At 45.6% G+C, this 27,825-nt stretch overlaps 1 protein-coding gene across 1 annotated transcript in view; it reads right to left on the bottom strand.

Moving 5' to 3' along the window:
- ATL3 (atlastin GTPase 3) overlaps positions 1-22,118 on the bottom strand; it is a gene marked incomplete at both ends in the record, with an annotated part of 30,481 nt that extends 8,363 nt beyond the window's left edge. Inside the window, 7 exons of the mRNA XM_084245886.1 lie at positions 457-549; positions 1,321-1,377; positions 5,529-5,579; positions 6,672-6,776; positions 11,443-11,586; positions 11,703-11,917; positions 22,073-22,118. Coding sequence (XP_084102012.1) covers positions 457-549; positions 1,321-1,377; positions 5,529-5,579; positions 6,672-6,776; positions 11,443-11,586; positions 11,703-11,917; positions 22,073-22,118 — 711 coding nt within the window. The remainder of the gene's footprint in view (positions 1-456; positions 550-1,320; positions 1,378-5,528; positions 5,580-6,671; positions 6,777-11,442; positions 11,587-11,702; positions 11,918-22,072) is intronic.
- Positions 22,119-27,825: the final 5,707 nt, after the last annotated feature.

Raw genomic sequence — 27,825 nt, 5'->3', positions numbered from 1 at the left:
AACAGGTACTAAAGGATTTCTTAAAGGAGCGTTGCGCAATACTTAGGGCAAACAAGAGAAGGTTTGTGAGCATGAGGGGGACCTAGCCAGTTAGTAGTGACCTAGCCAGTTAGTAGTGTCTTAGTAGTGACTGAGACAAAAGACTTCTCTGTTTTCATTTTGGAGAACAGGCTACACCTGTTTATGTCCATCCCAAAACAAATAAAGATTTTGAATAAAAACAACAGAAATAAAGTTTGAATGTGACATTCTAAAGGCACATACTCTATAGTCCTGGGGCACATGTGCCCAGACCCATCTTCTCTAATCTTAGCAGGACCCATATTAGCGTGTACTAATGTTCATAAATATTTAATACACTTAATATCATTTTCCATAATCTTCTGAAAACAACAGCTATATGCAAATGAGAGATCAGTACTTTTAGGTGATTCCTCAGATTGTAGTCCTACTTACCTGCAGACGTTTATCCAAAAAGGACATTCCCCCCTCTAGTCCATAGCTGTATTCATAAGGAAAACTCCAGTCTCGAACCAAAAACATCAATGTCTTTTTAGGAAAAGAGCAGACTAGTTAAAATGTTGCATAAGTGCATTTTCAAAATAACAAATACTTCTCTGCATAATGCCAGCTTCTCAGAGGGGGCAGGAAGATGTGCTGAAGTGTTTATCTATTCTGCATGTCCCTATCTACACTGCAGGCACATGGACAGGCCAAATGTGAGATCAGTATATCCCATCTGCTATTTTTGATCCCATGGATTTATGGGAACAGAAGGAAGAAGCGGATGAGAAAATGCTAAATCCGGGGCTCTGATCTAAAGGCAAGTATGGGGAATGTGCTAAAAGATGAGAGAGGAAACAATATGGCAATAGCTGCATACAAACCCAGGCCTACTTTCAACATCAGAAAGGAGAGGGAAAGTATATAATAATACTCCAAGCTCATCCACTCTGAGGTCACTGTGCCTCCCCATCCTCATGAAACAATTAGCTATAGCAGAGGTCAGCAGACTTTTCGTAAAGAACCAGAGAGTAAACATTTCAGGCTGCTGTAGCCAGAAGCAGCCGTGGTGGACAATGCAAAGAAGCATGGCTATATTCCAAGAAAACTTTAGCCACAGAAACTAACCTTTAAACTTCAGATATTTACACATCATGAAATATTTTCCTTTCAATTTTTTTTTTCAACAGATTAAAAACATAAAGACCTTTCCTAACTCATAGGTCATATAAAAACAGGCAGCCGGCCAGACTGGGCCTGAGTGCTCTCTCTCAACTAAAACAAAAATATGAATTGCATTTATAGCTAATAACCTACCTGGAAGGGCTTTTGGAAAATTTCATCCATCGCCAGACGGCCATATTCTGTGAAGAGCTATAAAAAAGAAGAGTTACAGATTGTCAGGCAAAATTACTTAAAGTGCTCCCGTGGCTATTTTTTAGCAAAGCATTCATTTAACAGACTGAAGACACACAACTTACATAAGGCCACGGTTCCGCAGTTTCAAATGCCCGAGGGAGCTATGAACCTTAAAATACTCTTGGCTATCCCTCTCTCACATCCCACATTCCAGTTCACTAGCAAGTCCAGGACTCACCCACGCACAACGTCCACGTGACTTGGGATACTGCCGGAGTCGCCTGACCAGTCTCCCTAGCTCTGCCCTCACCCGCCCAGACCATTCTCACCATAGCAGCCACAGTGGCGGTTACATACCCGAGGCCAGCCAGGTCCTATAGCCTCCATGCAAACCCCACCACCCCCCAAGTTCACCAGGAAAGCCAGGCCTTCCTGTGATCCAGCCCTACCGCTCCCTCTGCTGTTCCTGGGAATGGACACACTGTTGCAGAGGGCCCTTGCACTACTGGCTCCTCCTTCTGCCTGGAACATTCTTCCCCCAGATTATCAACACAAGCAGTAACCACACTTCTTGATCTCTTTACTCAAATGGCTCTTTTCCAAAGAAGCCTTCCACGGCCACCTACCTGAAAAGATTATTGCTCGCCACGCAGTACTTCCTACCTGGATCTTTTTTAAATTTTTCTCCACAGCACGTCTTACCATCTAATGCACTTCACCTTTAACTTGTGAGAGTTAAGCACAGAAACTCCACAGGGTGGGAATGTGTGTCTGTTTTGTGCACGATGGCACCTCCAGCAGCAGGAAAGGCGCTAGGCCCACAGGGTTTATGCCATTTAAGTGACTGAAACAACAGGTGCTTTCAGGTCAGGGTTTATACAATCTAAATTTACTCCAATTTCTACATGAAGCCTTACCAAAGGGTATAAAAGCACAGGACGAAGAGGTTGAGAAATAATATGAGAGTAGAGAAGAGTTGTCAAAAACATCTGGAAGAAAAAGTGACAAACTGAGGACTCCCTGGGGTTTGGCATTCTCTGGCCTGCTAAGACATCAGCCAAAGGCACAGGGTCAGATCCTCCCTGTGGCACCCCTGAGAGACTCAGGAGTCAGAAGCACCAGAGGCCCTGCAGGAGGCAGTAAGGGAGTGGGGCTGACAGGTAAAGAAAAGGTTGGAAGTCTTTGGAAAGAGCACCAACACACCCAGATGCTGCCCCCGCCACCCTGTGCCAAGCCTCTTCTTGTCCCCACAAGCGGGAAATGTAGACAGAGAGAGGATGAACCACAAAAATTTGAGCCTTGGATGCCAAACAGGAGGATAGGAGTGGGAACCCTGGGCCTCACTGGAGAAAGGCACTTACATCAAAGTCTGCAAACTGACAGAGACACCTTCATCCTCTCGCCCTGCTAGTGTCACAGCCAGCTCCCAGGCAGGAGTTCAAGAATTCTTCTGGTGGAGGGGTGGGGATGGGGGAATAACAGCCCTAAAATAACAGTCTCCAAATGCAGACATCTAGGGCTTGCCGCAAAAATAGCTAAATAACCTTGCCCGGTCACCTCGCTGTGATCCAAACTACTGCACAGGTTACCCCTTCCCCAAAGCTCCAAGTCAGATTGTCAGTGGCTCACTCGCAACTAACCAGGCAAGGGATACCAGACATTTGGGAAAAGCCTCCAGGAAGAAAGACAAAAACTCATGTCCTTCAATGCTAGAACCTCATATTATTGCTTTTGTAATTTCTTTCTCTTCATTTTCTCTGTTGTCTTTCACTAAAGCATCTGTATTAACATAGCAAACCTCCTCCTCTCTCTTCCTCTCTCCCTCCACCCCTCCTGATTTCTGCTTTTTATCTCTTTATTCAATCCGCTAAGAAAATTTTCTCCACTTTGGGACTCCCTGACGGCCTCAGGATAAGTCTCAGAGCTACCACTGCCACTACCTGAGTATGATTCCGGGCCAGGGAGCTAGCCCACATGTACTGCAGCAGACCTCTCCTGTCTCTTCCGCTGCTCCCCTCAGCAGTGTATTTCAGTAGCTCTGCCCGTTCTGCTCTCCACTGTCTCTGATGAATCCTCTCACCTCCCTCACCTATGGCCTACACCCCAGTTCTTCTATGCCAAAAAAATAAAAAAGAGAGACCAGAAGGTGGAGACAATGCTCTATTTATTGCAAACATCATACTATTGCCTTCCAAACCACGTGTGTGTGTGTGTGTGTGTGTGTGTATTACATATTATTAGTTCATCAAAAAGTAAAACACTGCTGGGCCTCCCTGGTGTTGCAGAGGTTAAAGTCTCAGCACTATCAAGCTATCACCAGCCACTGCAACATGAGTTCGATCCCCAGCCAGAGAGTGTATTACATATTATTGTGTGTGTATTACATATTATTACTTCATCAAAAAGTAAAACACTGCTGGGCCTCCCTGGTGTTGCAGAGGTTAAAGTCTCAGCGCTATCAAGCTATCACCAGCCACTGCAACATGAGTTCGATCCCCAGCCAGAGAGCTAGCCCACACAGTGCAGCAGACATCTCCTGTTTTGCCCACTGACCTTTTAACAGTATATTTCAGTAAATCCATCTGTTCTGCATCCCATTCTGTCTCTGGTGAATCCTCTCAGCTACCTCTGGCCTACACCCCAGTTCTTGTATGCAAAAATAAATTTTAAAAATCTTTTAAAAAAAATAAAATATTGCTTAAAAAAAAAGTACTGATACACATAAAATGCTATATACAAGTAAAACAAAACACACAAAACAAAAACAGATTCTCTATCTATTATTCTGAAATCCAAAAATCTCTAAAATCCCAAGTTAGAAAGGAAACTCATTCAGATGAAATCCTACCTTGAATTGATTTGAGGTTTCTTACAGCCCTTATTTATCTCATTTCACGTAATTAGCCAAACATCTCACTGCAGAAATACTATGTTTAATTAGGAGGCATCATCTGAAGGCCATTCTAGACTAGACTTCATGCTATATACACCATACCATCTACCTAAAATCCAAAACTGTCAACTCCAAAACACATCTGCCTCAAAGGATTTGAGTAAGGGCTTGCTGCCATCTTATATATTCTATGGGAATATGCATCTATTTGCAATTACAAAGAAAAAGAGAAAGGATATATTCAAAGTTGATACAGCAGTTACCTCTGGAAGAAGCAAAGGGGACACCAGCTTTATCCAGGGTTCCCAATAAATTGATAACGGCTAGCCGTTATTAAGCACATAGTATTATTCAGGCACATAACATATTGTGCAAGTATTATTGCAATAGCTTCACTACCAGTTTCACAGAATGCCTTTACAGCCCCCTAAAAATCTATTCTAAACATGACAGCCAGAGTAACCAATCCCTTTACAATATGTCAATAACATCACACCTCTGCTCAATCAGGGCTCCCAATCCCACCCAGAGGGAAAGCCCCCGTCCTTACGTACACCCACCAGGCATCCCCAGGACCTCAATGCTTCTGTGAATTCAAGGCTCAGTCTCCTGTCACACCCCCATCCCCGCCCACTGGCTTCCTTGCTGTTCCTTGATCCTGCCAAGCACACTCAACCTCAGGGTCTTTTTTATGCTGTTTCCTCCTTTAGATCACTCCCCCCAGAGGTATCTGCAGGGCTTATTAGCTCCTTCCTTCTGTTCCCTGGGTGGTCAACCCCAACCAACCAGCAATCCATGTGCAGAGAGTAGAGTTTACTGTGAACCAAAAACCTTCCATATTTCAATCTTTTATTAAAACTACTCATTTGGGGGCCAACCCTGGTGGCGCAGCGGTTGAGCGCTAGCTGCGAAGCTGCCCGCAGCCTCTGCAGCACTGGTTAGATCCCCGGCCGCCGGCGAGGGTCCCACATGGTACGCATACCTCTCCTGCAGTGCCCGCTGCTCCCCTCAGCAGTGTGTTTCGTCACTCTACCTGTTCTGTTCCCTGCTCTGGCTCTGCTGAGTTCTCTCACCTGCCCGCATTTCTGACTGTACCCAGTACTTGTATAAATAAATAAATAAATCTTTAAAAAATAAAACAAAACAAAACTACTCATTTGAGGGCAGGAAGGGGAGAGTGGGATTAAAAAAAAAAACTACTCAATCGTAAATATTTTTCGTAGTCTTAAAACTTAAATGATACGTTATGATGTTAAAATTTTTATTACCATACCTGTAGCTGTTGAAGATCATCTTCCTGAATGTTCTGGGACAAATTATAAATCTAGAAAACAAAAATCCAAATTGATACTGCTCTAGCTTACTTCAGACAAGCCCTCAATCTCAATAAGCTTAAAAGCACTGAAAGTTTTGCATATAAGAAAATGAGGGGGACCTCCCTGGTGGCACAGGCGGTTGAGCGCAGCGCTGTGAAGCTGTCCGCAGCCTCTGCAGTGCCAGTTCAATCCCCGCCAGCCTCAGAGCAACCCACATGGCAAGCAGACCTCTCCTGTCTCACCCGCTGCTCCCCTCAGCAGTGTATTTCAGTCAGTTTGACTGTTCTGTTCCCCACTCTGTCTCTGGTGAATCCTCTCACCCTCCCACACATCTGGCCTGTACCCCGGTTCTTGTATAAATAATCTTTAAAAAAAAAAAAAAAAGGAAAGAAAATGAGGGGCCTCCCTGGTGACCTAGGGGTTAAGTCTCAGCACTATCAGGCTATCACTGGTGTGGCCTGAATTCAATCCCTGGCCGGGAGCTGACCCACATGGCGCAGCAGACCTCTCCTGTCTCACCACTGCTCCCCACAGCAGTGTATTTCAGTAGATCCGCTGCTCTGCTCCCCACTCTGTCTCTGATGAGTCCTCTCAACCCCTGCACCTCTGGTGTAGATCCCAATTCTTATATGCTTAAATAAATAAAAATAAATCTTTAAAAAAAAAAAGAAAGAAAATGAGGCCTGTTCAAATACAGTTTTACCTGTCTTTTGGAAAACAATGTGAAGGTTAAAATCACAAAATCCTCTTTCACAACATGAAATAAAGTTTTTCTAAGTTTTTACCAAACCTACATTTCCTATTTGGTGTAACTGGTGTCATCTCAATTTCCACTTTTCAAGCTTTTCTTGGAACATTTTATACACAAACACACACACACACACATATACACACATACATACACACACACACACACATATGTGAGCAAAATAGAAAAACAGCTTAGGCTGCTTCTTAAGCTTCTAAAAGATTAACTTTTATCTGCAGTCTAAAAACATTTACATCTCACCCAGAGACTGGGAAGACATAATAACTGACACAAGATATACTCCCTTTAGTGTTTCCTCTGTTTTTTTTTTTCTTTAGCCAAGTGGTTTTACCTGAACAGAACTGGTCATGGTGCTGAGAGCAAAGATGGTAGCACAGTCTTTCACAGTGGACTGGCTGTCAAATGCCCCCTGGGTATCCATCAGAACGACTGCAACCTAAAAAAAGTAGGTAAGACATACAAAATAGGTTGCTGTGAGAAAAAAGAAATGTAAAAAGGGAGAAACTGAAAAGCACAGGTTAACACTTAAATGGCACTTAAGCACCTGCTTACAGGTTCCACAAAATAGTACAATGGTTTAGGTGCTTTGTTTTCACCAGAGACCTTTGCTGGGAAAGACTGTCTGCTCTGTCCTGGTGAGAGGATACAAAACCAGGAGGTGAGAGCAACACAGAAGGGGGAAATCACCCCACCTATCCAAACAGTTCATCCAGCTAATCACAAGGATGTTTTTTGTTGCCGAAAAAGAAATAAAAAATATGAATGGACTTAGTTCAAACTTAGGTATATTATAAAGTAAAACAGACGGCATTCACCTGCAAGGCTGCATGGTCCCAAATTTCTAGGGTTTTCTGGTTCACATAAAAAAATTTTAGGTTTATTTTGATCTTTACAAAAGACAGATGCCAAGTGACAGCAGGAGAATTAGATATCATTACCCCCTACAGAACTCGGTTTCATGAAGCCTCAGGTTTTCCTAAAATTGAGATTTATGCAAAATGTTAAATATAGTATATTATCCTAAAACTTCTCAAATTCATGTATAATGTAACTGACTCCGAGAGAGGGACTGGGCTTAGTATGTTCAGAAAAATAAGTTAATTCATCAGCAAGGGACTGATTCTTTATCAAGACAATGGCAAAGGACAACAGGGGGACTTTCTAGGAAGCTCCACTGAGTCCAAAAAGAGAAATATCACAGTCAAAATGCTTTAAAGATTCATAGAAGCAAATACAAATAAAAATACTGTAAGGACAGTTGACCCTTGAACAACGTGGGGGTTAAGAGGTATAGACTTCCTCTCTCCACTCAGTGGAAAATCCATGTGTAACTTTTTTTTTTTTTTAATAGAGGCATGTTTTATTTATTTATTTATTTGTTTGGTTGGTTTATACATGCACTGGGTACAGTCAGAAGCGCAGGAGAGTGAGAGAATCCACCAGAGCCAGAGCAGGCAGAAGGACCGAGGTACACTGCTGAGGGGAGCAGCAGGCGGCAGGAGAGGTCTGCGCGCCATGCGGGACCCTCCCCTGGTGGCCGGGGATCAGCCGGGGATCGAACCAGCGCCGCAGAGACCACGGGCAGCTTCGCAACCCAGCGCTCAACCGCTGCGCCACCGGGGAGGCCCCCATGTGTAACTTTTGACTCCGGGAAAACTTAACCATTAACCTCCTGTTGACTGGAAGCGTTACCAATAACATAAAGGTCAACTAACATGTTTTGTACATTATAGGAATTCTAACAATAACGTAAGCTAGAGAAAAGAAAACGACTAGGGAAAACACGTTCACGGTACTAGACTGTCTGTCTCCATAAGTTCAGGTGATGGATTGACTAGAAAAGCCACACACTGGGGGCCTGCACAGGTCAAACCCAAGTTGCTCAAGTATTTTTATTCCTAGAAATGAAGGTTCACTTCACATAACTTGCATGTCAAGTTGAAATGACCTCATTACGTTTATGGATTTAATTTCATATGCCCAACCCATGGTGGTGGAATGAGTTAAAAATACTCAGCAGAAAAGAAAGATAAATTCAAACTAAATAAAGTCTCCAGCCCGAATACAATGGCACCTAAAGGTGAACACAGCTGGCTCAACCCACCCACACTTTATCCACTTTGTGATGAGAATGCTGCCAAACTCCAAGAGCAATCAAGACGGATCAGGCCACAAGGAGATCCACATACAAAAGAATGGCCCTGGGTCCCAACTCATGCCACATAAAAGTTAACTCAGAATGGATCAAAGACCATAAAGCACTTAGAAGAAAACCTAAGCATGACTCTTCATGACCCGGCATTAGACAACAGCTCTTTTCCATGGGACACCTAAAATACAAGCAACCAAATACAGAGACAAACTGCACTGATCAAAACAAAAATACGTGTGCATCAAAAGACACTCCCAATAAAGTAAAAAGACAACCCAAAGAATGGAAGAAAGTATTTGACAAGACTCTGGTATCCAAAATACAAAGGGGGGTCCTCCCCGTTGGCGCAGTGGGTTGAGTGCAGCGCTGTGAAGCTGTCCACAGCCTCTGCAGCGTGAGTTTGATCTCCGGCCAGCCAGGGAGATTCCTACATGGAGCGGGAGACCTTGCCTGTCTCGCCCACTGCCCCCCTCAGCCGTGTTTTCGGTCCATATGCCTGTTCTATTCCCTACTCTGTCTCTGGTGAATCCTCTCATCCTCCCGCGCCTCTCGCCTATACCCCAGTTCTTGTATAAATAAAATAAATCTTTAAAAAAATACAAAATACAAAAGGAACAATTTGAAAACAAAAAGACAACCCAACAAAAAGATGGATTTGATGTGAACACATTTCTCCCAGAAAAAAATAAATGTTTAATAAGTACACGAAAAGATATCAACATCATTAGTCAACCCTACTACTGCACACCTACCAGGTGGCCTATAATCAGAAAATGAACAGTATCAGGTGTGACCAGGTGTGCTGAGGCGTGGCCAGGCGGAGCAAGATAGGAGCCTCCTACACCGCTGGTGAGACCATAGCGCGGTGCAGCTGCTTTGAGGAACAGTTCAGCAATTTGTTAAAGGGTTAGACGGGGGTCTGTGATGCAGAAACTGTACTCCTAGGTATATCCCCAAAAGAACAGAAAACATATTTTACGCCTTCAAACTCAGTAGTGAAAAGCCCAATTTAAAAATAAGGACACGGGGCCTCCCCAGTGGCGCAGCGGTGAAGCGCTGGGTTGCGAAGCTGCCCGTAGCCTCTGCAACGCCAGTTCAATCCCCGGCCACCGGGTGAGGGTCCCACATGGCGCGCAGACCTCTCCTGCCGCCCAGACCTCTCCTGCCGCCCGCTGCTCCCCTCAGCAGTGCACTTCGTCAGTCTGCCTGCTCTGTTATCCCCTCTGGCTCTGGTGAATTCTCTCACCCTCCCGCACTTCTGACTGTACCCAGTGCTTGTATAAATAAATAAATAAATCTTTTTTTAATAAATAAATAAAAATAAAAATAAGGACATGAATAGATATTTCTCCCAAGAACATACATGAAGCGGCCAAAAGGTACTGTAAGAAAAGGTGTGCGTCAGCCATCGTCAAGAAAGCACAAATCAAACCACAATTTGACACCCTCTCCCAGCTGTGAGGGGGCGACTATCAGAAAACAAGAGCTAAGCCAGGGGGAAGGTGGAACCCTTTCACACACTGGTGGGTCTACAGAATGGTGTTGGCATTGTGGAAATGGTGGAGGAAAAGTATGATTGTGCATAAAATAAAAAATAGAACCACCTTATGATTCAGCAATCACACTTCACTTCTGGAGGTAGAGCCAAAAGAACTGAAATCAGGATTTTGAAAAGATATCTGCAGCCCCAAGTGACAGCAGCCCTGCTAACAATAGTCAGCACATGAAAACAGCCTGAAAGTCCACCTACTGACAAGTGAAGCCCCCCGGGGACACACACCACGGGACACTTTTCAGTCTCAGCAAGAGGGCCGGGGGAAGACACCAGCCACACATAACAGCAGGGATGAACCTGGAAAGATGCTGAGTGAGGTGAGTCAGTTGGAGAAGAACAATCACCGCTTGGTTCCACCTCGAGGGCCCTACAACAGTGAGACTCGGAGAAACAATTATATGGTGGGCACCAGGGCTGGGGAGGGAAGGAGATGCGACTTCAAGTTTTGGTTACCAAGATACCTGGGTTCTAGTGGTTGCTGTGCAGCCCCGTGTCCACGGGAACACCATGACCTGTACACTTAAAGATTTGTTAAGAGCAGATGCAATGTTAAGTGTTCCTACCCCAGTAAAAACAAAGAAAAAGAAAACATTTCCAACACAAAAACTAGCGCACAAATGCTCATGGCAACATTATTCATAACAGCAAAAAAATGGAAATAACCCGGATGGCCTTCCCGGGAGGGCAGGGTGAATGTAGCGGGCACATTCATGCCACGGAGCATTGTTCAGCCCGGAAAGGAGGGACCTTCCGAGCCGCACGGGCCTGGAGGGCACTGAGCTGGGTAGGGAAACCAGATAAAAATGACCACACAATGCACGACCCCATCTGTACGAAATGTCCAGAGGAGGAAGACCCCTGTGGCCAGGACCTGGGAGGACAGGCGTTTGAGGAGTGACTATTCATGGTACGGGGTTTCTTGCGGTGGTAATAAAAATGTTCTGGGCTTCAGCCTGTTGAAGAAATAATTGGGGCCTCCCCTGGTGGCGCAGTGGTTGAGCACTGGGCTGGGAAGTTGCTAGCAGCCTCTGCAGCACCGGTTCCATCTCCGGCTGCCGCGAGGGTCCCACATGGCATGCAGACCTCTCCTGTCGCCTGCTGCTCCCCTCAGCAGCGTATTTTGTCAGTCTGCCTGCTCTGCTCTCCCCTCTGGCTCTGGTGAATTCTCTCACCATCCTGAGCTTCTGACTGTACCCAGTGCTTGTATAAATAAATAAATAAATCTTAAAAACAAAAAAGAAGCCTTACATTACTACTGAATTATATTCATGCTCATCTTTAACCCATCTATTCATATCATTTTGATAAATTATTTTTAAGTTGGATTATCCCAGCACCCATTACAGTTCTCATTTTGCTGCTCTTGCACTACCTGTAGATCGTTTTCCGCCTTACCTTCTTCCCACCTGGCTTCTCCACAGTGAAAACTTCACTCCAGATCTGAATCCCCGTGGTTTCTGGGTCAGAGCCCCCTCGCCACGAAAATCCTGTTAATGGTTCTTCTGGGTCACCCAACCAATTTGAATGGCCACCTTCCTTCTATTGGAGAAATAAAATCTCCATTATATCTTAAATTTTGAGTTCATTTATATATCAAGGATAATTCATGAGCTTATTTTGCTCTTTGGGTATAAAATGAAAGAATTCTAGCTCACCTGGGAGTATAAGTATCGTAGCATGAAGTCCAGAAAGAAGGACTTGCCCTTCCGGAAGGCACCAGCCACTGACACCACCACGACATCGAGGTCCCGGATGTGGTCCTGCAACAGGATGCTGGCCAAGGCTTTCTCCTCTAGCTCAAAGGAATGCTGGTCTTTCTGAACCAACACCACCTGCACTGGGCCAGGTTTTCCACTCTCCATGGCATCACCTATTATCACAAAGAAAAGAATGACCTTCAAGTATTTCTAAAATATGTATTTGTGGGTCCTCCCTGGTGGCACAAGGGGTTAAGCACCACACTATGAAGCAATCCGCAGCCTCTGCAGCATGAGTTCGATCCCCAGCCGGCCAGGGAGCAGCCCACGTGGTACAGCAGACCTCTCCCATCTCACCCACTGCTCCCCTCAGCAGTGTATTTCAGTCTGCCTGCCTGTTCTGCTCCCCACTCTGTCTCTGGTGAATCCTCTCACACCCCCGCATCTCTGGTCTGTACCCCAGTTATTGTATGCATAAATAAATAAATCTTTAAAAAAAATATGTATTTCTGAACAGAACAGGGCACAGAAGAGCATTAACCATAAAAGTAAAAATGATAGGACCTCCCTGGTGGCACAAGGGGTTAAGTCTCAGTACTATCAAGCTATCACCAGCCACTGCAGCATGAGTTTGATCCCCAGCCAGGGAGCTAACCCACATGGCGCAGCAGACCTCTCTTGTCTTGCCCGCTGCTCCCCTCAGCAGTGTATTTCCGCAGATCTGCCTGTTCTGCTCCCCACTCTGGTGAATCCTCTCACCACCACCCCTTGGCACCTCTGGCCTTTACCCCAGTTCTTCTGTGCATAAATAAAATATACCATTATGGGGGTAAAAATACAAACCACAGATTAGGAGAAAATACAATAACCATATCCAAGGAATTCATAGCAAGAATCAATACAGAAATCAAGAAAAGACAAATATTTCTATTTCACATATATTAATGGGCAAAAAGATCATGAACAAGCACTTCATTAAAAAGACATTCAAATGATCAATAATCATATGAACAGGTGCTTTTACACCACTACTTTTCAGAGAAAGTAAGCCATAATGAGGTGCCACTACTGGCCCGCTAGACTGGAACAAATTTAAGAGACCAACAATATGAATTGGTGGAGAAAATTTAGCACAACTAGAATTCTCAGACTTTCTGGTGGAGTATAACCCCCCGGGAAAACTGTTTGGCAGTAACCACGATGATTAAACACACAATGACCCAGCAATTCCACTCATAGGTGTACACCTAAGAGAAAGGCTCATGTCCCACTAAAGGCACATATACCAGAATGTTCACACCAGCTTAACTCAGAACAGTCCAAAACTGGAAATAACCCAAATGTCCATTAGCATTAGAAGGGGTGCCTCCCTCCACTAAGTCTTAGCATACATTATTTTATTTAATCCTCAAGGTAATTCTAGGAGGTAAATAATACTGCTCCATTTTAAAAATAAGGAAACTAAGACTTACAAAAGTTAAGCATCTTACCCAACAGGTCCTGGAGAAAAGCTTGGAGAGCTCTTCAGTTGGCTGTTTTACAGATCACTCTTAACCTAGCCAAAGTGTCAGAGGCAATTAATTCTAAAGTTCAAAAATCAAGCACTCACTAGCAGTTTCCCTACCAGAGTTGAAAGCAGAAAGTTATTCTCTGAAATTCAGAGCCACTTAGTAGCCACGGATTTATGCAAAGCTTGCCGAAAGCTACTAGCAGGGCCTAGAGAATGAGGTCAAAGCACTACTTCCTGAGTGAGCGTACACACCACTATATTATGGGAGATGTTTTTCAGGGAGGTAAAAGGACATTTTATGATTTTAATAATTATATATTTTAATATTAAGAAACATCAAAATTAGATTTTAATGGACTATTACTTATAAGCAGGCTAAGTTTAAACTTTAAACTTTAAGTATGAGGACAGTTATTCAGTAAAGCATAGTACAGGCAGACAGATAAGGCCCCAAATATGACTGGCCCCCAGGTGGCTCTCACCTAGAGAGCAGGGCAGGCGGCAGGATCACAGCCAGCTAACAGCGCAAACAGCCAGACTCCACCCCTCCTGCCCAGGTCTGTTGTTCACTGTTTATATTTACCTTATCAGAGCAACACAAGGGATCCTGCACTTTTTTCCCCCCAGACTATTGAAAAGCAAGTTATAGATTAAATGTCATGCTGCCACTGTTAACAAATGTATACTAATGCTTTTTCTTTCCCATTGTCGCCTGGGTAAAAAGGAAACATTTCTCTATATAATCTCTTAGAGTTCTTGTTGCCACCACAGCAGGTGAATCCAGAACCTAAAGACTTTTAGTCACTTGATACAAAAGAACTAAGGAGAACAATTATTCAGACCTTGTGGATAAGCGCATGTGAAATGCTGTGCAGCACTCAAAGCAGCACCAAAATCCCTCAGATGGCTGGTTACTTCAATATTTTGCCCCCACCCCCATGGCGATGGATTTTTGGCTGGGCATATATAACTGCCCAAAAGAAACACATTTCCAACCCCATCTTGCAGCTAGTGACAGGAAAGATACAACAACTTCCAGGTGATGCCTCTTCACCATTCCTGCTGGCTGCAAGTTTGAACAGGGGTGAGTCACCTGAACCAGGCATAGGAAAGTAACACCCCAAGAATATGGGAGCAACATGGTTAAGAGAGAGGGCCAAGGGCTGTGTGCAGCAGGACGCCATACTGGTTCACTTTTTTTGTGAAAGAATAAATGTCAACCTTTTTTAAATCATTTATTTGGGAGCTCTATCAGATACACACAAACCTAGTAACCAAAAGTCCCCACACTTCACAATGACATTCAGGTACCAGCTCTTCATCTATTTCACTACCGACACACGGTAAGCACACAACCCACAACTGTAAAAAGAGTGAATGACAAGTACCGTGACAGAGTTAGGCCATCACCCCAAGGGTGCAGGTAGCATCCTCGGAGCAACAGGCAGGGAAGATAAAGTTTCAAGAGCTGGGCCTCCCCGGTGGTGCAGCGGTTTGAGCGCTGGGTTGCAAAGCTGCCCGCAGCCTCTGCAGGGCCAATTCGATCCCCGGCCGCCGGGTGAGGGTCCCACATGGCACGCGGACCTCTCCTGCCACCCACTGCTCCCCTCAGCGGTGTACTTCAGTGGTCTGCCTGTTCTACTCTCTGCTCTGGTTCTGGTGAATTCTCTCACCCTCCTGTGCTTGTATAAATAAATAAAATACGTCTTTTTAAAAAAAAGTTTCAAAAGCTACAGGCAAGCAGAAATAATCCAATGATCAAAATGCATGCAGTTCCGCACAGGGAATTACACTCCAAAATAAGTTAAAGAGGCTGAGAAGGACAACTGGGGGAGGTCAGGAGGGTTAGGAGGTGATAAAGCTTCACTCATCTCTTCCTCTCCATCTATTGCACAGTAAAAAGGAAGAGAACCAGGCTGTTCACACTTGGGAGCAGACTGGGCAGCCTGGGTTTAAAAAAATCTTGTTCCTTTGGTTTGGGTCCATTTAAGGAAAAAATCCTTTGGAACCCTTTGCCTTACATTTTGAACTGTGCACATCGCACTCGATTTAAACAAGCAGAGCGGCTCACTTCCCACATCATCTCTGTCACATCCTAAGACAGCAGGACTGACTATATTATTGACTTTCCAGGTAAAAACTTTATTCCTACTCAGCCCTTTCCAGATGTCACATAAGTGTCCTTTTCTGATCTATCCTTGACTTCTCAGACTACCCAATCCCTTAGATCCCTGCATGGGAGGCCTGAGGTCCTCTGCTGTACACCACGCCACCTTCCACCAGTACTTGCTCGGGCGCTCATCCCAGTCACCATCCCCATGTGGTGCTTCGATGACATCACTGCATGTCTTAGGATTGAACCCTTCGTTACTTGTGCTGATGTATCACGACGGTAACTGCATTTCATGACTTGAGCTCAGAGGTCCAGTTATAAATTGCGCTCAATGCTAAAATCACCAAACCTCAAGTGAAAGCCTTTCACCCTTCTCCCCTCCTCCCCTCCACTGCCTTATTTCCTCTTAATCCTTAATTCCATACTCTCTCTCCCAAGCAAACTTATTCCCATTGGTCCTTCTACTAGAAGAAAGTTAGGATTCAGGTCCTGTCCAGTCTCGGTGCCAAAATTTCAAATGTACAAGCTCTTCAACCCTATGTTCCCACATCTGAACTGCCTCTTCCGCTGGACTCCAAGTACTTTCTCAAGCTCTAGCTCACCCTCGCCCACCTTACCTCCTCTCATGCCTATCACTTTACAGCTCTACTAAAGAGAAAACAGGTCTGCAATTTGGATGGGCAGGCCTGGATCCTTTCTCCCCTCTAGAATGTAAGCGCCACAAGGCAGGTCTGTTCAGTCCCGCATCCCTCAAGAGGCCAGGGGCAGTGCTTTGCACACGGCAGGCATCCAATTAATATTTGTGGACTAAACAAACTCTACCCCTTAGTCAAAATGTGACAATGGATGTAAATTTTGAACCCCTGAGGCTCCATTTATTTATAAATTTAATACCCATCTCAAAGCAATGCCCACACATATTAGGGACACGCTAAGTATGGATCCACTTTCCTATTCCCACTAAAACCTTGGACATGCTATTATTCCACTCACTGCAATGCTGTCACACTGTAATTAGGGTTCATCAGCCAGCCTGGGAAGTAGGGGAAATGTCATATTCAGTGCAATATACAACACAGGAGAGTGTTTCCTTGTACTGTGAATACTAAACCCAACAGGACAGGTAAAGCACCTCAATAAAAATCCGTTTTTCTTTTCTCTCCCCCAGTCTCCTTCCTCTCATTGCTAAACCCCCTAAAGCTAAGACTTCACCCACTGGCTATCCACCTGCTCCTTGCAACCTGACTTTCTTCTCAACCTGCTGAAACTCTCCTCTAGTTTTAGCAGTGACCTTACTTGCCAAGTCTAGGGGCCACCTTCTTGCTTCTCATTTAAGACTATCATTGGATGAGGGCCTGCCCTGGTGGTGCTGGCAGTTGAGCACCGCACTGTGAAGCTGTCCGCAGCCTCTGCAACTCCGGTTCCATCCCAGCTGGCCAGCAAGGGCTCCACATGGCACTGCAGACCTCCCCTGTCTTGCCCGCTGCTCCCCTCAGCTGTATATTTTGTCAGTCTACCTGTTCTGTTCCCCACTCTGTCTCTGGTGAATCCTCTCACCCTCCCACGCATCTGGCCTGTACCCCAGTTATTATATAAATAAATAAATAAATATTTTATTTAAAAAAAAGACTATCAACAGCTGAGAAAACACAATTGCCACCCATTTTTAAAACTTCTTAAAACCTTGTGACCATCTTAAAACCTCTTCACCAACTCATTTCACTGGTTCTTTTCCTTCTTTCCAGCCTTCAGTGGACACACACCAGTGTCCTGCTGTCTTCCAAGTTCCCATTCACTCCTCAAGGAGCTCTTCATGCTGATAATTTCACTATGACCTCTCTTTCAGTGGTGCAACTTTAGTATTTTCGAAAGTGCTTTTAGATCCAAAAGCACAAGTGCCTAAGGGACTGATTCACCTAATAATTCCACCTTCACTTCAGCTCGGCAATAATATGTAGAAACATCTGCGCATAAGAGTCAGAAGACAAGTTCCTGTTCCAGTTCTACCACTAACAGTGGGCACATTGGGCATGTCCAGTCTTCAGCTCAAAAGGGCATGAGTCAGGGCTGAACCTCAGGCAAGTCTTCTGGGGCCGACACCGTGGCCGCCTACGTTTGTATCATCAAAATGAACCCGCTCGTGGTTGCCCATTATAGTTCCTTGTTTAAAAAAAAAGGGTCCTCTCAGTGACTCCACTGCTGTCAAATCATCTCAGCCTGTGCCCCTGACTCTATCTTCCCACATGCAACAGACCAGGGAACCCCAGCATTTCTTCCTTCTCTGCTGTAATTCTGCTTTTGGCAAAGGTTGTCCTGGTGAGGCAGCGTGTATAGGAGCAAGACCTTCCCCCACAATCAGGAAAGACCCAAGTTCTGGGCCCAGTATCGTGCTGTCTACAACAGCATAAGCGACCTCAGTGTCGCTTCTCAGTGTCTCCGTGTCCTCTACAAAAGCAGGCAGTTACGTGAAGCTGTTTCCTACTTCTAAAATTCAATGACTCTTGAACTGACAATTTCCTGCATATCCAAAACTAGCCAAACTTGCTAGCTAACTTATTCATCCCTTGACTTCACTGAAATTGTACAGGCCTGACTCAAGAACAGATCAAAATTCATGATGCTAAAAACAGTAAAGCAACTTGCTCAGTAAGGACCCACACAAAATACTGGGGGGTAAGGAAGGAAGGGCTCCTCCTAATTACACTGAAATTATTCCCGCTTCTCAGGAATCTCTGCTCTGGAGATCTAACCTCCAAGGACGGTACTAGGAAAACCTCTCATGGGCAAACTTACATATATGCCCTCTCCTTTAACAAAGTAATTATTTCCCAAGGTTTAGACAAGCATTCGGAGACAACAGTTAATGTTCGCTTAGATGTGCAATTAATTCTATATTACGTTCACAGATATGAATAGCAGATGTGACATCTCCGTATATATACAAAGATGTGGATAAACCAAAGCCACATCTGTCATTCATACACATGTAAATGAACTTAAAACCAATGTTGAAAAAAAAGTGAGTGGTAAAAATACTGATTATTGTAGCAAAGAGCTCATGATAATACTGTATCAACCGTCACTTCAAGTATGTAGACACTGCTATAAATAGTTGGATAATTAAAAAGTACTTCAATAGTTCATGTGAGTTTCAGCTTTTCTTGTAATTACTGTTTTATCCTTTACTTTTGGTACCTCACACCTTAACTAGAACAACCAATAGGTTTTAATGTCTTCAAATAATTTCTGTAAAAACTGCATTCAATAAACTAGCTCTGAACTAAAATGATGACAGTCCAGTAAGATGAAGTTGAATGACCAGGGTGAAATGATTACAGAAATAAAGAGATCTGTGCAGATAAGGGCACTCTTCCTAGAATTAGCTCTTAACTTGGTTTTTAAAAGCCTTAAAAGAACTGCACAGATTGAATCAAAGTAGATGAGAACACTGAACCATAATTAGCCTTTTCAGTCCTATGGAAAACATAAAATCAAAGAAGTTCCATTAGGAAAAAGTCTCAAATATTTGAGACTGTGAACAGTGATAAATTCAGTGAAACCAGTTCATTGATGCAGTTATAATTGCTATTTCAGGAAACTCATAGTTTCTCAGCCTCAGTACTAGTACTGTGTTTATTGCCCCTCCCACACAAGAGGAAGCATTTTGAGACCCCAAAATGTCTCCAAACATTGTTAAAATCTCTACTGTGGCAAAAATCACCCTGCATTAAGAACCACTGGGGTAAAGTCAGTGTCAAGTTGTAGAAAGCAAATTCACGTTACAGAAACACTTGAGTGCATGAGTCAGGGAAAAGCTATGACCTGAGGTTTCCACTCTCCTCTGGAGACACCACATTCTCTACAGGGTAAGAACAACACACCCAAAACCAGAAGCATACCATTTCCACGGGCTGTGCCTGCTGGCAGCCTCACAAGTTCCCAATTCACAGACAAGTCAGAGAAAACACATCAGCATCTTCCAGGTAAATCTCAGGAAACTCTGGGACTGCTAGGTGTGGCACCTTCTTGGTGATGGTGGGGTGAGCTTCTATATAATGTTTGTCTTAAGGCATTAAATAGGCAGGTAGATACACACATATTTTTAAGATTGTTTCAGCAAAACTACTACTTAAATCCAACTAAATAGAATATTGGGGGAAATTTACATTCTAATTAAAGGAAGCTTTTTCTCACTTCATCTGTTGTCAAAAAGCTGGACTGTAGCACAGAATGCTAAGCAAAACCACATTTTCTTCATCAGCTAAGAATTTTGTCGTGCTTCATGATATATGAAAATCAATTATGACTAAACAGTATTGAAGATTCAGAAATGCAGAGACCAGACTGAACCTAAAAATAATGCCAAGTTATTCTGCATGGGGGAAAAAACTCTTTTTTTTAATAGAGTTCAATATTCATCTTACTTAACTCTTTCCTAAAAATAAAAAGACCAAAATTAATCTGGTTACCCAAGTTTACTTTCTGTATTGCAGCTAATTAAGTTTCTCTTCACTAGCAATATCTGACTTGGATTCCTTATCATTCAAGGCATTAATAAAAAGTTCAGCAACTCCTTTGCTTACTTTCAGTAAAGTCTGTTTCCTAATTTGTAATACACTTTAGCTATGAAATATATTTAGCATGTTCTGACAATCAAAATGCATGCCAAGAAAAAGCATTTTCAGAAATTTACACAAAAGAGCAACTTCTCAAAACACTGAACTCACACATTATACTTCCTATAAAGTAACAAATCAATTCAAAGGTAAACAACCACCTTCAGTTAAACTTGTTAGTAAGTAGATTAGTTACTTACGTCTTTTTAACTGTTGTCTGATCCCAGGATGAATTACATCCAAATCTAAGACTTAAGCACATGCAGATGTAGGAACCATAGCTGTAAAGCAACTGATTATTTTTTTCCCTTTTAAATGTGTTCCCTCTTTTTCCCATTAGTGTTCTTTAGATAGTAAGTGTCTATAATCTCAAAAATAACCTGGGAAAACGCTTTAAAATTCAGACTCAAAGCTGTAGTTACATGCACAGTTTCTCAATAAGAAACACAGGCCCTTAAAATTTTTAACAGGCATGCTCAATCATCTAGGTAAATTCTAAAGCAGTTCTCACACAAGAACTACAATCTAGGGTTCACTAAGATACTTAAAAGTTATCTTTAAAAGAATATATGAACAGGGCCTCCCTGGTGGCACAGGGTTGTTAAAGACAGCACTATTAAGTTATCCCCAGCCACATGGCTACCCACATGGCAGAGCAGACCTCTCCTGCCTCTCTGCTGCTCCCCTCAGCAGCGTATTTCAGTAGATCTGCCTGTTCTACTCCCAGTTCTGTCTCTGGTGAATCTGCTTTTCCAACACCCCCCACCTCTGGCCCACACCCCAGTTCTTCTATGCATAAATAAAAATAAATCCTTTAAACTTAATAACAACTTGGAATGGATGAGATGAGGATTTTGTATTTCTTGCTCCTTACAAGTCTATTATTTCATTTTAAATAACTGAGCATATCCTTTGTTCTATGGTTAATGCCCCCCCAAAAAAAATACTCATAAGAAACTACTTTTGAATAGTATTCAGAACAAGCTCTATTTAGTGAAACCAAGAAGATTATGCCAGCACCGATCGTCACATTTATGCCCCGTTGTTATCGCTCTTACTGTCATGACTGCTCCAATGAGAGATTACAGACCAAGGCGAAGAAGGCAGCGCGCTGCGCTGGTGCAACTCTGCACTATTAAAGCTCCTTTTTATGCAAATGTGGCCCTCACCGGTACTAAGGCAGCAACAGGACTTTCTAGACAACCTCTGTGGTGACTGAAAAGCAGCACTGATTTGAATTTCAGTCCACGGCAATGCCTGGAACTATGCAATTTTGCTTCTCCAAACCCAGACAAAACGTGGTCCCTTCGCTTTTTCGGCCTTTCGCACAACATGCCACCTAAGTTGTCACCCGCATGTGAGGGCTGGGATTTAGCAAGTCTTCAAACAATGGCTTGGGTGTTTTCTTTTCTGTTTAGATTTCGCAAGGGAAATTTCTGGCCGCTTCAGCAGGGCACGCATTAAACAAGACCAGAGCCAGGGAAAGTGACAGATGCAGCCGTCCCGTGGTGTACGGTGATTCTATTTAGTTTTTATTTGGATACTTTCATCACTTCTTATGTCTTCAGGAGAAGAAAACCATCCTGTACCCCACGTCGTTGAAAAACTTACAAAGAAAAAAAAAAAGACCACAGTCCACCTCCTTTACGGGATAAGGGGGGTGAACACCAACTCCCCCCGCGCGCCCGGCCGGCAGGGCCGCAGCCGGTGACAGAGCTTCGCGCAAAGCAACTCCCAGCGCCGGCGCTGCGCCCCCGGCGCCCCCGCGCCGCGGCCCTTCCCGCGCCCTCCCCGTCCGCGCGGCCACGGCGCCCGGCCCCAGCGCCCGCCCGGCCGGGCGGGTCCACGCGGCGCAGCCTCCAGGCGCCGCCCCGGCCCCCCGGCGGCCCCCCGGCGCCCGAGCCAGACCCCCCCAGCGCGCGGGGGAAGGAAGCGCCGCCGCGCCGCAGCCGGGCCCCGACATCGCGGGCCGGGGGGCCCCGGGGAGGCGAGCGCGGCCCGGCCCCGGGGGACGCGGCGCGGGCACCACGGCCGCGGGCCACAGCAGGAGACGGGGGTCCCGCGGCGGGCCGGGGAGGGGGCGCCTCACCTGCTCCTCCCGAGGGCGCCGCTGCCGCTCGCTGAGGGGACAACATGGAGCCTCCGCCTTCGGCAGGAGCAGCCCGGCGCGGGGAGGGGCGGGCAGGGGCGGGTCGAGCCAGGCCCGGAGGCGGGCCGCGGGCGGGGCCTGGGCGCCAGAGGAAACCGCGGCGGAGGAGGGGCGCGGGGCCGCCGGGCGGCGAGCGCCGGGCACGCAGGCCGGGCCGTCGGGCGGCCGGGCGGGAAAGCGCACGCGGCCGGATCCCGCCGGCGCCCGGAGCGTGTGCGCGTGCGCGGGAGCGCGAGGCGCGTCCCGGCCCCCTGGGCTGGGCCTTGGAGACGACGACACCTCGGGAACTGGAGCCCCCCGCGCGCCGGGTCCCCCGGCCTGTGGGGTCTATTCTGCGCCCTCATCCGGGGCCGGGAGGAAGCAGGAAAGAGGCCCGCAGCTGGGCGCGCCTCTCCGACGCCGAACTACAACTCCCAGCAAGCCGTGCGGAGAGGAGACGGGAAGGCGGGCCGCGCGGAGTCCGCCTAAGAGCCCCACCTGGCGCTCCAACCGCTGAACTACAACTCCCAGCAGGCCGTGCGGGGTCCGCCTGGCGCCCAGCGTGGACGCCGGCAGGGCTGGAGGCCTGGAGATACCTGGCCTCGAACCCCACGTGGGACGACTTGGCCGCGTGGAGACGACTTCTTGTTTAGCGCGGGGGCGGGGAGGGGGCTCAATCCTGAGTGACATGAGCGTCCCTGTTTTTTTTTTTTTACGATCTTGACTTTATTACCACCATCCGCAGTTTCACCCTGCACTCCTGTCCCTGGCTGGTCCGAAGGTGCACCACCACCGCCTTCACGTCTAAAGTAAGGACTTGCAATGAAACCCCTTCCATTGGCCTTGTCCAGACATGGCCTCAGGTTTACGGGAGCCTGTTTTGTGGCTGCTTTTAGCGAGCACACGCTTTAATCTGTATGGTTTATCAAAACAAATCAGGGTTCTCTGAAAATGCTTCTATTCACACTTAACATGTGAGACGAGGAGAAAATGTCAGTTTCCACAAATGAAGAATATTGGGAAGAGTTTATTTTGGATTTGTTGGGGAATGGGGGTGGCGGGACATTTTGAAAGAGAGATAAGAAACTGCTGGGGGCCTCCCCGGTGGCACAGCGGGTTGAGCGCAGCGCTGTGAAGCTGGCCGCAGCCTCTGCAGCGCGGGTTCAATTCCCGGCCGGCCAGGGAGATTCCCACATGGCGCAGCAGACCTCTCCTGTCTCGCCAGCTGCTCCCCGCAGCAGTGTATTTCATTAGTCTGCCTGTTCTGTTCCCTGCTCTGTCTCTGGTGAATCCTCTCACCCGCCCGCGCCTCTGGCCTGTACCCCAGTTCTTGTATAAAAATAAATAAATCTAAAAAAAAAAAACTGCTGAAACTTGTGGAGGCTAAACCTCCATACACCATCACCACCTCTTGGCATTACCACTGCCTCATTCATTAGACTCACTTTCTTGTTCCTTTAATGTTAAGCACCTAACTTTTGCTTTGGGAAAACCAAAATTATTCCATTTTCTTCTTTGTCTGACTTAGCTATTTAACCTTCCCAGAAGCTCATTCCAGCTACTTCTAGGCCCTGACAAGCCTTCGAGTTATTTTTTACTTTCCAAATGATTAGGCCAAAGGTGAAAAGGTAACGATAATTCTACCTTCTCTTACCTAAAGAGTTCCTGTTTTGATTTCTTCACCCCTATCCCTTTTGTTTTTTTTTTTTAATTTGTACAAGAACCGGGGTACAGGCCAGATGTGTGGGAGGGTGAGAGAACTCACCAGAGACGAAGCGGGGAACAGAACAGGCAGACTGACAAAATACACTGCTGATGTGGGACCCTCGCTGGCTGGCTGGGATGGAACCGGCGCTGCAGAGACTGCGGACAGCTTCACAGCGCTGTGCTCAACCGCCTGCACCACTAGGGGAGGCCCTCCCCAATCCCTTTTGATTCCCACCCCTTCCCCTGCCCCCAGCCCCCAACTCTCAATATTATTTAAATACCCTCCTTTAGATTTATTTTTTTTAAAGATTTATTTATTTATTTTATACAAGAGCTGGGGTACAGGCCAGAGGCGTGGGAGGGTGAGAGGATTCACCAGAGACAGAGCAGGGAGCAGAAGAGGCAGACGACTGAAAACACTGCTGAGGGGAGCAGTGGGGGAGATAGGAGAGGTCTGCCTCACCATGTGGGACTCTCCCTGGCCGGCAGGGAATCGAACTGGTGCTGCAGAGGCTGCGGACAGCTTCACAGCGCTGCGCTCAACCTGCTGCGCCACCAGTACCCTCCTTTAAAGAGTGGATATTAGAGCTAAATATGTTTGGTTATTGGGGTTTTACCCTGGAGGTGGGAAGGCAAGTCCTACGGGTTGTGATACTAATGTGGATTATTACGTGCATGCTCAGAAAGAGAGAGGAGGGGCCAACGGGCAATGGTTCTTCACAATCACAACATTCACTGTAAGAGTTTAAAATTGTGTGCACAAAGGGCCTCCGTGGTGGCGCAAGAGGCTAAGCACCGCACTATGAAGCAATCCGCAGCCTCTGCAGCAAGAGTTCCCTTCACATGGCAGCCACCACATGGCGCAGCAGACCTCTCCTGTCTTGCCCGCGGCCCCCCTCAGCAGCGTATTTCAGTCAAACTGCCTGTTCTGTCCCCCACTCTCTGGTGAATGCTCTCTCTCTCTCTCGCTCTCTCTCGCTCTCTCTCTCTCACAGACACACACACACACACACACACACACACCCATCTCTGGCCTGTACCCCAGCTCTTGTATGCATAAATAAATCTTTAAAAAATAAAAAAATAGGGCCTCCCCGGTGGCGCAGAGGTTGAGCGCTGGGTCGCGAAGCTGCCCGTGGCCTCTGCAGCGCCGGTTGGAGCGCCGGTTCGATCCCCGGCTGCTCCCCCACCTCCGGAGGAGGGTCCCACATGGCGTGTAGACCTCACAGACCTCTCCTGCCGCCCGCTGTTCCCCTCAGCAGTGTACTTCAGTCCTTCTGCCTGCTCTGCTCCCCGCTCTGGCTCTGGTGAATTCTCTCACCCTTCCATGCTTCTGACTGTAACCAGTGCTTGTATAAATAAATAAATAAATAATATTTAAAAAAATAAATCTTTAAAAAAATAAAATTGGGTGCACAGCCATCATTTTCTATTCCCCTTCTTACATTATCATTCTCCATAAGATCTCTGACCATCTGACTTGTGTTTTATTTTTCTTTTTGCCTCTTATTACTATAATATAAGTTACAGGAACAGGAACAGGAACTTTCGTCAGTTTTTGTCTATTGCTGCATTCCCAGTGCTTCAAATTGTGCCAAAGAAGGTAGATGTTACAACTAACACTGTTTGCTCACTTTCTTGTTCCTTTAAAGCTGAGTACGTAACATCTGCTTTTGAACAAAATTGCCTGTTCTATTTTATTTATTTTTAGATTTATTTATGCACAGAACTGGGGTGTAGGTCAGATGTGTGGGGTGGTGAGAGGATTCACTAGAGACAGAGTGGGGAGCAGAACAGGCAGATTTACTGAAATACACTGCTGAGGGGAGCAGTGGGTAAGACAGGAGAGGTCTGCTGCGCCATGTGTGGATGAGCTCCCTGGCCAGGGGTCGAACTCAGGCTGCAGCGGTGATAGCGCTGAGACTTAACCCCTACACCTGTTCTATTTTAAGGGCTCCCAATAGAGGGCCCCTGAAATCCATCCTGTCAGGAAATGACCAGCAAGTACTGACATTACATCTGTCTCAATATAACATCAAGGTGGACATTAGTACATCAGCCTTCCCCTTACCTTGGTGAGGTTTTTGGCATTTGGAAACAGTAGAAATTATAGGTGGGCTTTAAGATTAGTCACAATTTAGAAAGCAATCCTGCTAAACAAACCAAAAAACATGTTTTTTTGGTTGGAGTTATTTCCCTCTCAAACATCCATGGTCATCAAAATAGTGAACATTCAAACTGCTAAATACTGATGACCCTGAGTATAGCCTGCCTTCCGCCATCTCACTCGAAATTAAGTCATGGGGTGAGATCAGAGGCTGAGCTTTCCTTGGAGCTTTCCAGAAGTAGGCAACTAATGTGTAGACATGTTTGAGTGGTTCAGGCCACTCGCTGTGGGGTCAGACTCACCTGTTTTTGAATTCTGCTCTGATGCTCACTAGCTGTGCAACCTTGGGTGAGTTGCTTAACCTCTTGAACCCATTTCATCATCTGCCAAATTATCTGAATACTCCAGTCACAGAGTTGTTGTGGGTTAAATGAGATGTGTTTGGCAACAATGACTGATGCATGGTTAGTGCTCAAAAATTGGTAGTAATCACACTCATTCTGGAAACGCAAAACAAACTTAAAATGCTCAAGATACTCATGTACTTTATGAAGCACAAAAATAGCAAAATTGTTTCCTGCTAAATTGACATCCACTGGTGACTCAGGTTCCAAAGCTTTCCAAAAATAGAGTGTTTGTTATATGCCAGGCACAGTGCTAGGCACAAAAATATTTAAAACACATTCCTGTCCTCTAGAGACTCACAGTCAAGAGAATAATTATCAAGCCAAGGAAGTAATTATCAAGCACATGACTGTGCTGGGACACAGTGGAACCTTCTCTTTTACCATCTACCTGCAGGATCCATGTTTAAGCATCAGTCTAGGCCCTGAGAAGGGACAGATTGGAATACTGGCATCCCTGCATTCCCCTGCTCTTGTGTAAAATGAGGAACTATCTCGGTATACTCATTCATAAAAAGAAAATAAACAGATGAGTGGATCAAGAAGCTGTGGTACATATACACAATGGAGTATTACTCAGTGATCATAAAAGAAAAACATGCCATTTGTGGCAACATGGATGGAGCTGGAAGGGACTGTGTTAAGTGCAGTTAACCAGAAGTAGATACACTTATTTGTGGAATATAGAGAAACCAAACAGCAGGTCAATCTAAGACAAACATTAAAACCAACCCTGAAAGCTGCCCATAGATCTGAGGCACCCAAGGGGAAGGAGTAGGGAGGGGAGAGCACAGTGGACGGCAGTGAAGTACCATGGCTGCTTTAGTGGTGAGAGAGCAACATGACTACAGCTGAGAAGAGAAATCCTATACTGTGAAAAATATTAAGAAAGCAGTAAAACAATGGTCTTTCATTAAATAATCAGAGAGAAAGAAAGTTGTCAATCCCACTTCATAGGGTAAATATCGGACCCATCCTCAAAGTGTAAGATCTTTCAACTGCTTCATTGTTATTTCAACCAACAGCACAGCTAAGAAAAAAAAATCTCAGAATTTACTGTTAAGGGGCCTCCCTGGTGGCACAAGGGGTTAAGCAGAGGACTATGAAGCAATCCGCAGCCTCTGCAGCAAGACTTCGATCCCTGGCTAGCCAGGGAGGTGACCCACATGGCACAGCAGACCTCTCCTGCCTCGCCCGCTGCTCCCCTCAGCAGTGTGTTTCAGTCAGTCTGCCTGATATGTTCCCCATTCTGTTTCTGGTGAATCCTCTTTCCCTCCGCATCTCTGGCCTGTACCCCAGCTCTTGTATGCATAAATAAATAAATCTTTAAAAAAAATAATTTGCTGTTAAGGAAGCCACATACCTCACAGCATGTACAGCATGTTATCATTTGTATTTGAAAGGGTAAATGAGGTTATAGATTTGCTATATTCATCTTTGTTTGCAATGGCCACAGAAAGCTCTTAACTAATTAGCGATGTGTATGTAGAGGGGAG

The sequence above is a fragment of the Talpa europaea genome, assembly GCF_964194135.1.
Source record: "Talpa europaea genome assembly, chromosome: 1".
NCBI lineage: Eukaryota > Metazoa > Chordata > Mammalia > Eulipotyphla > Talpidae > Talpa > Talpa europaea.
This window is presented reverse-complemented; position numbering and strand designations above follow the sequence as displayed.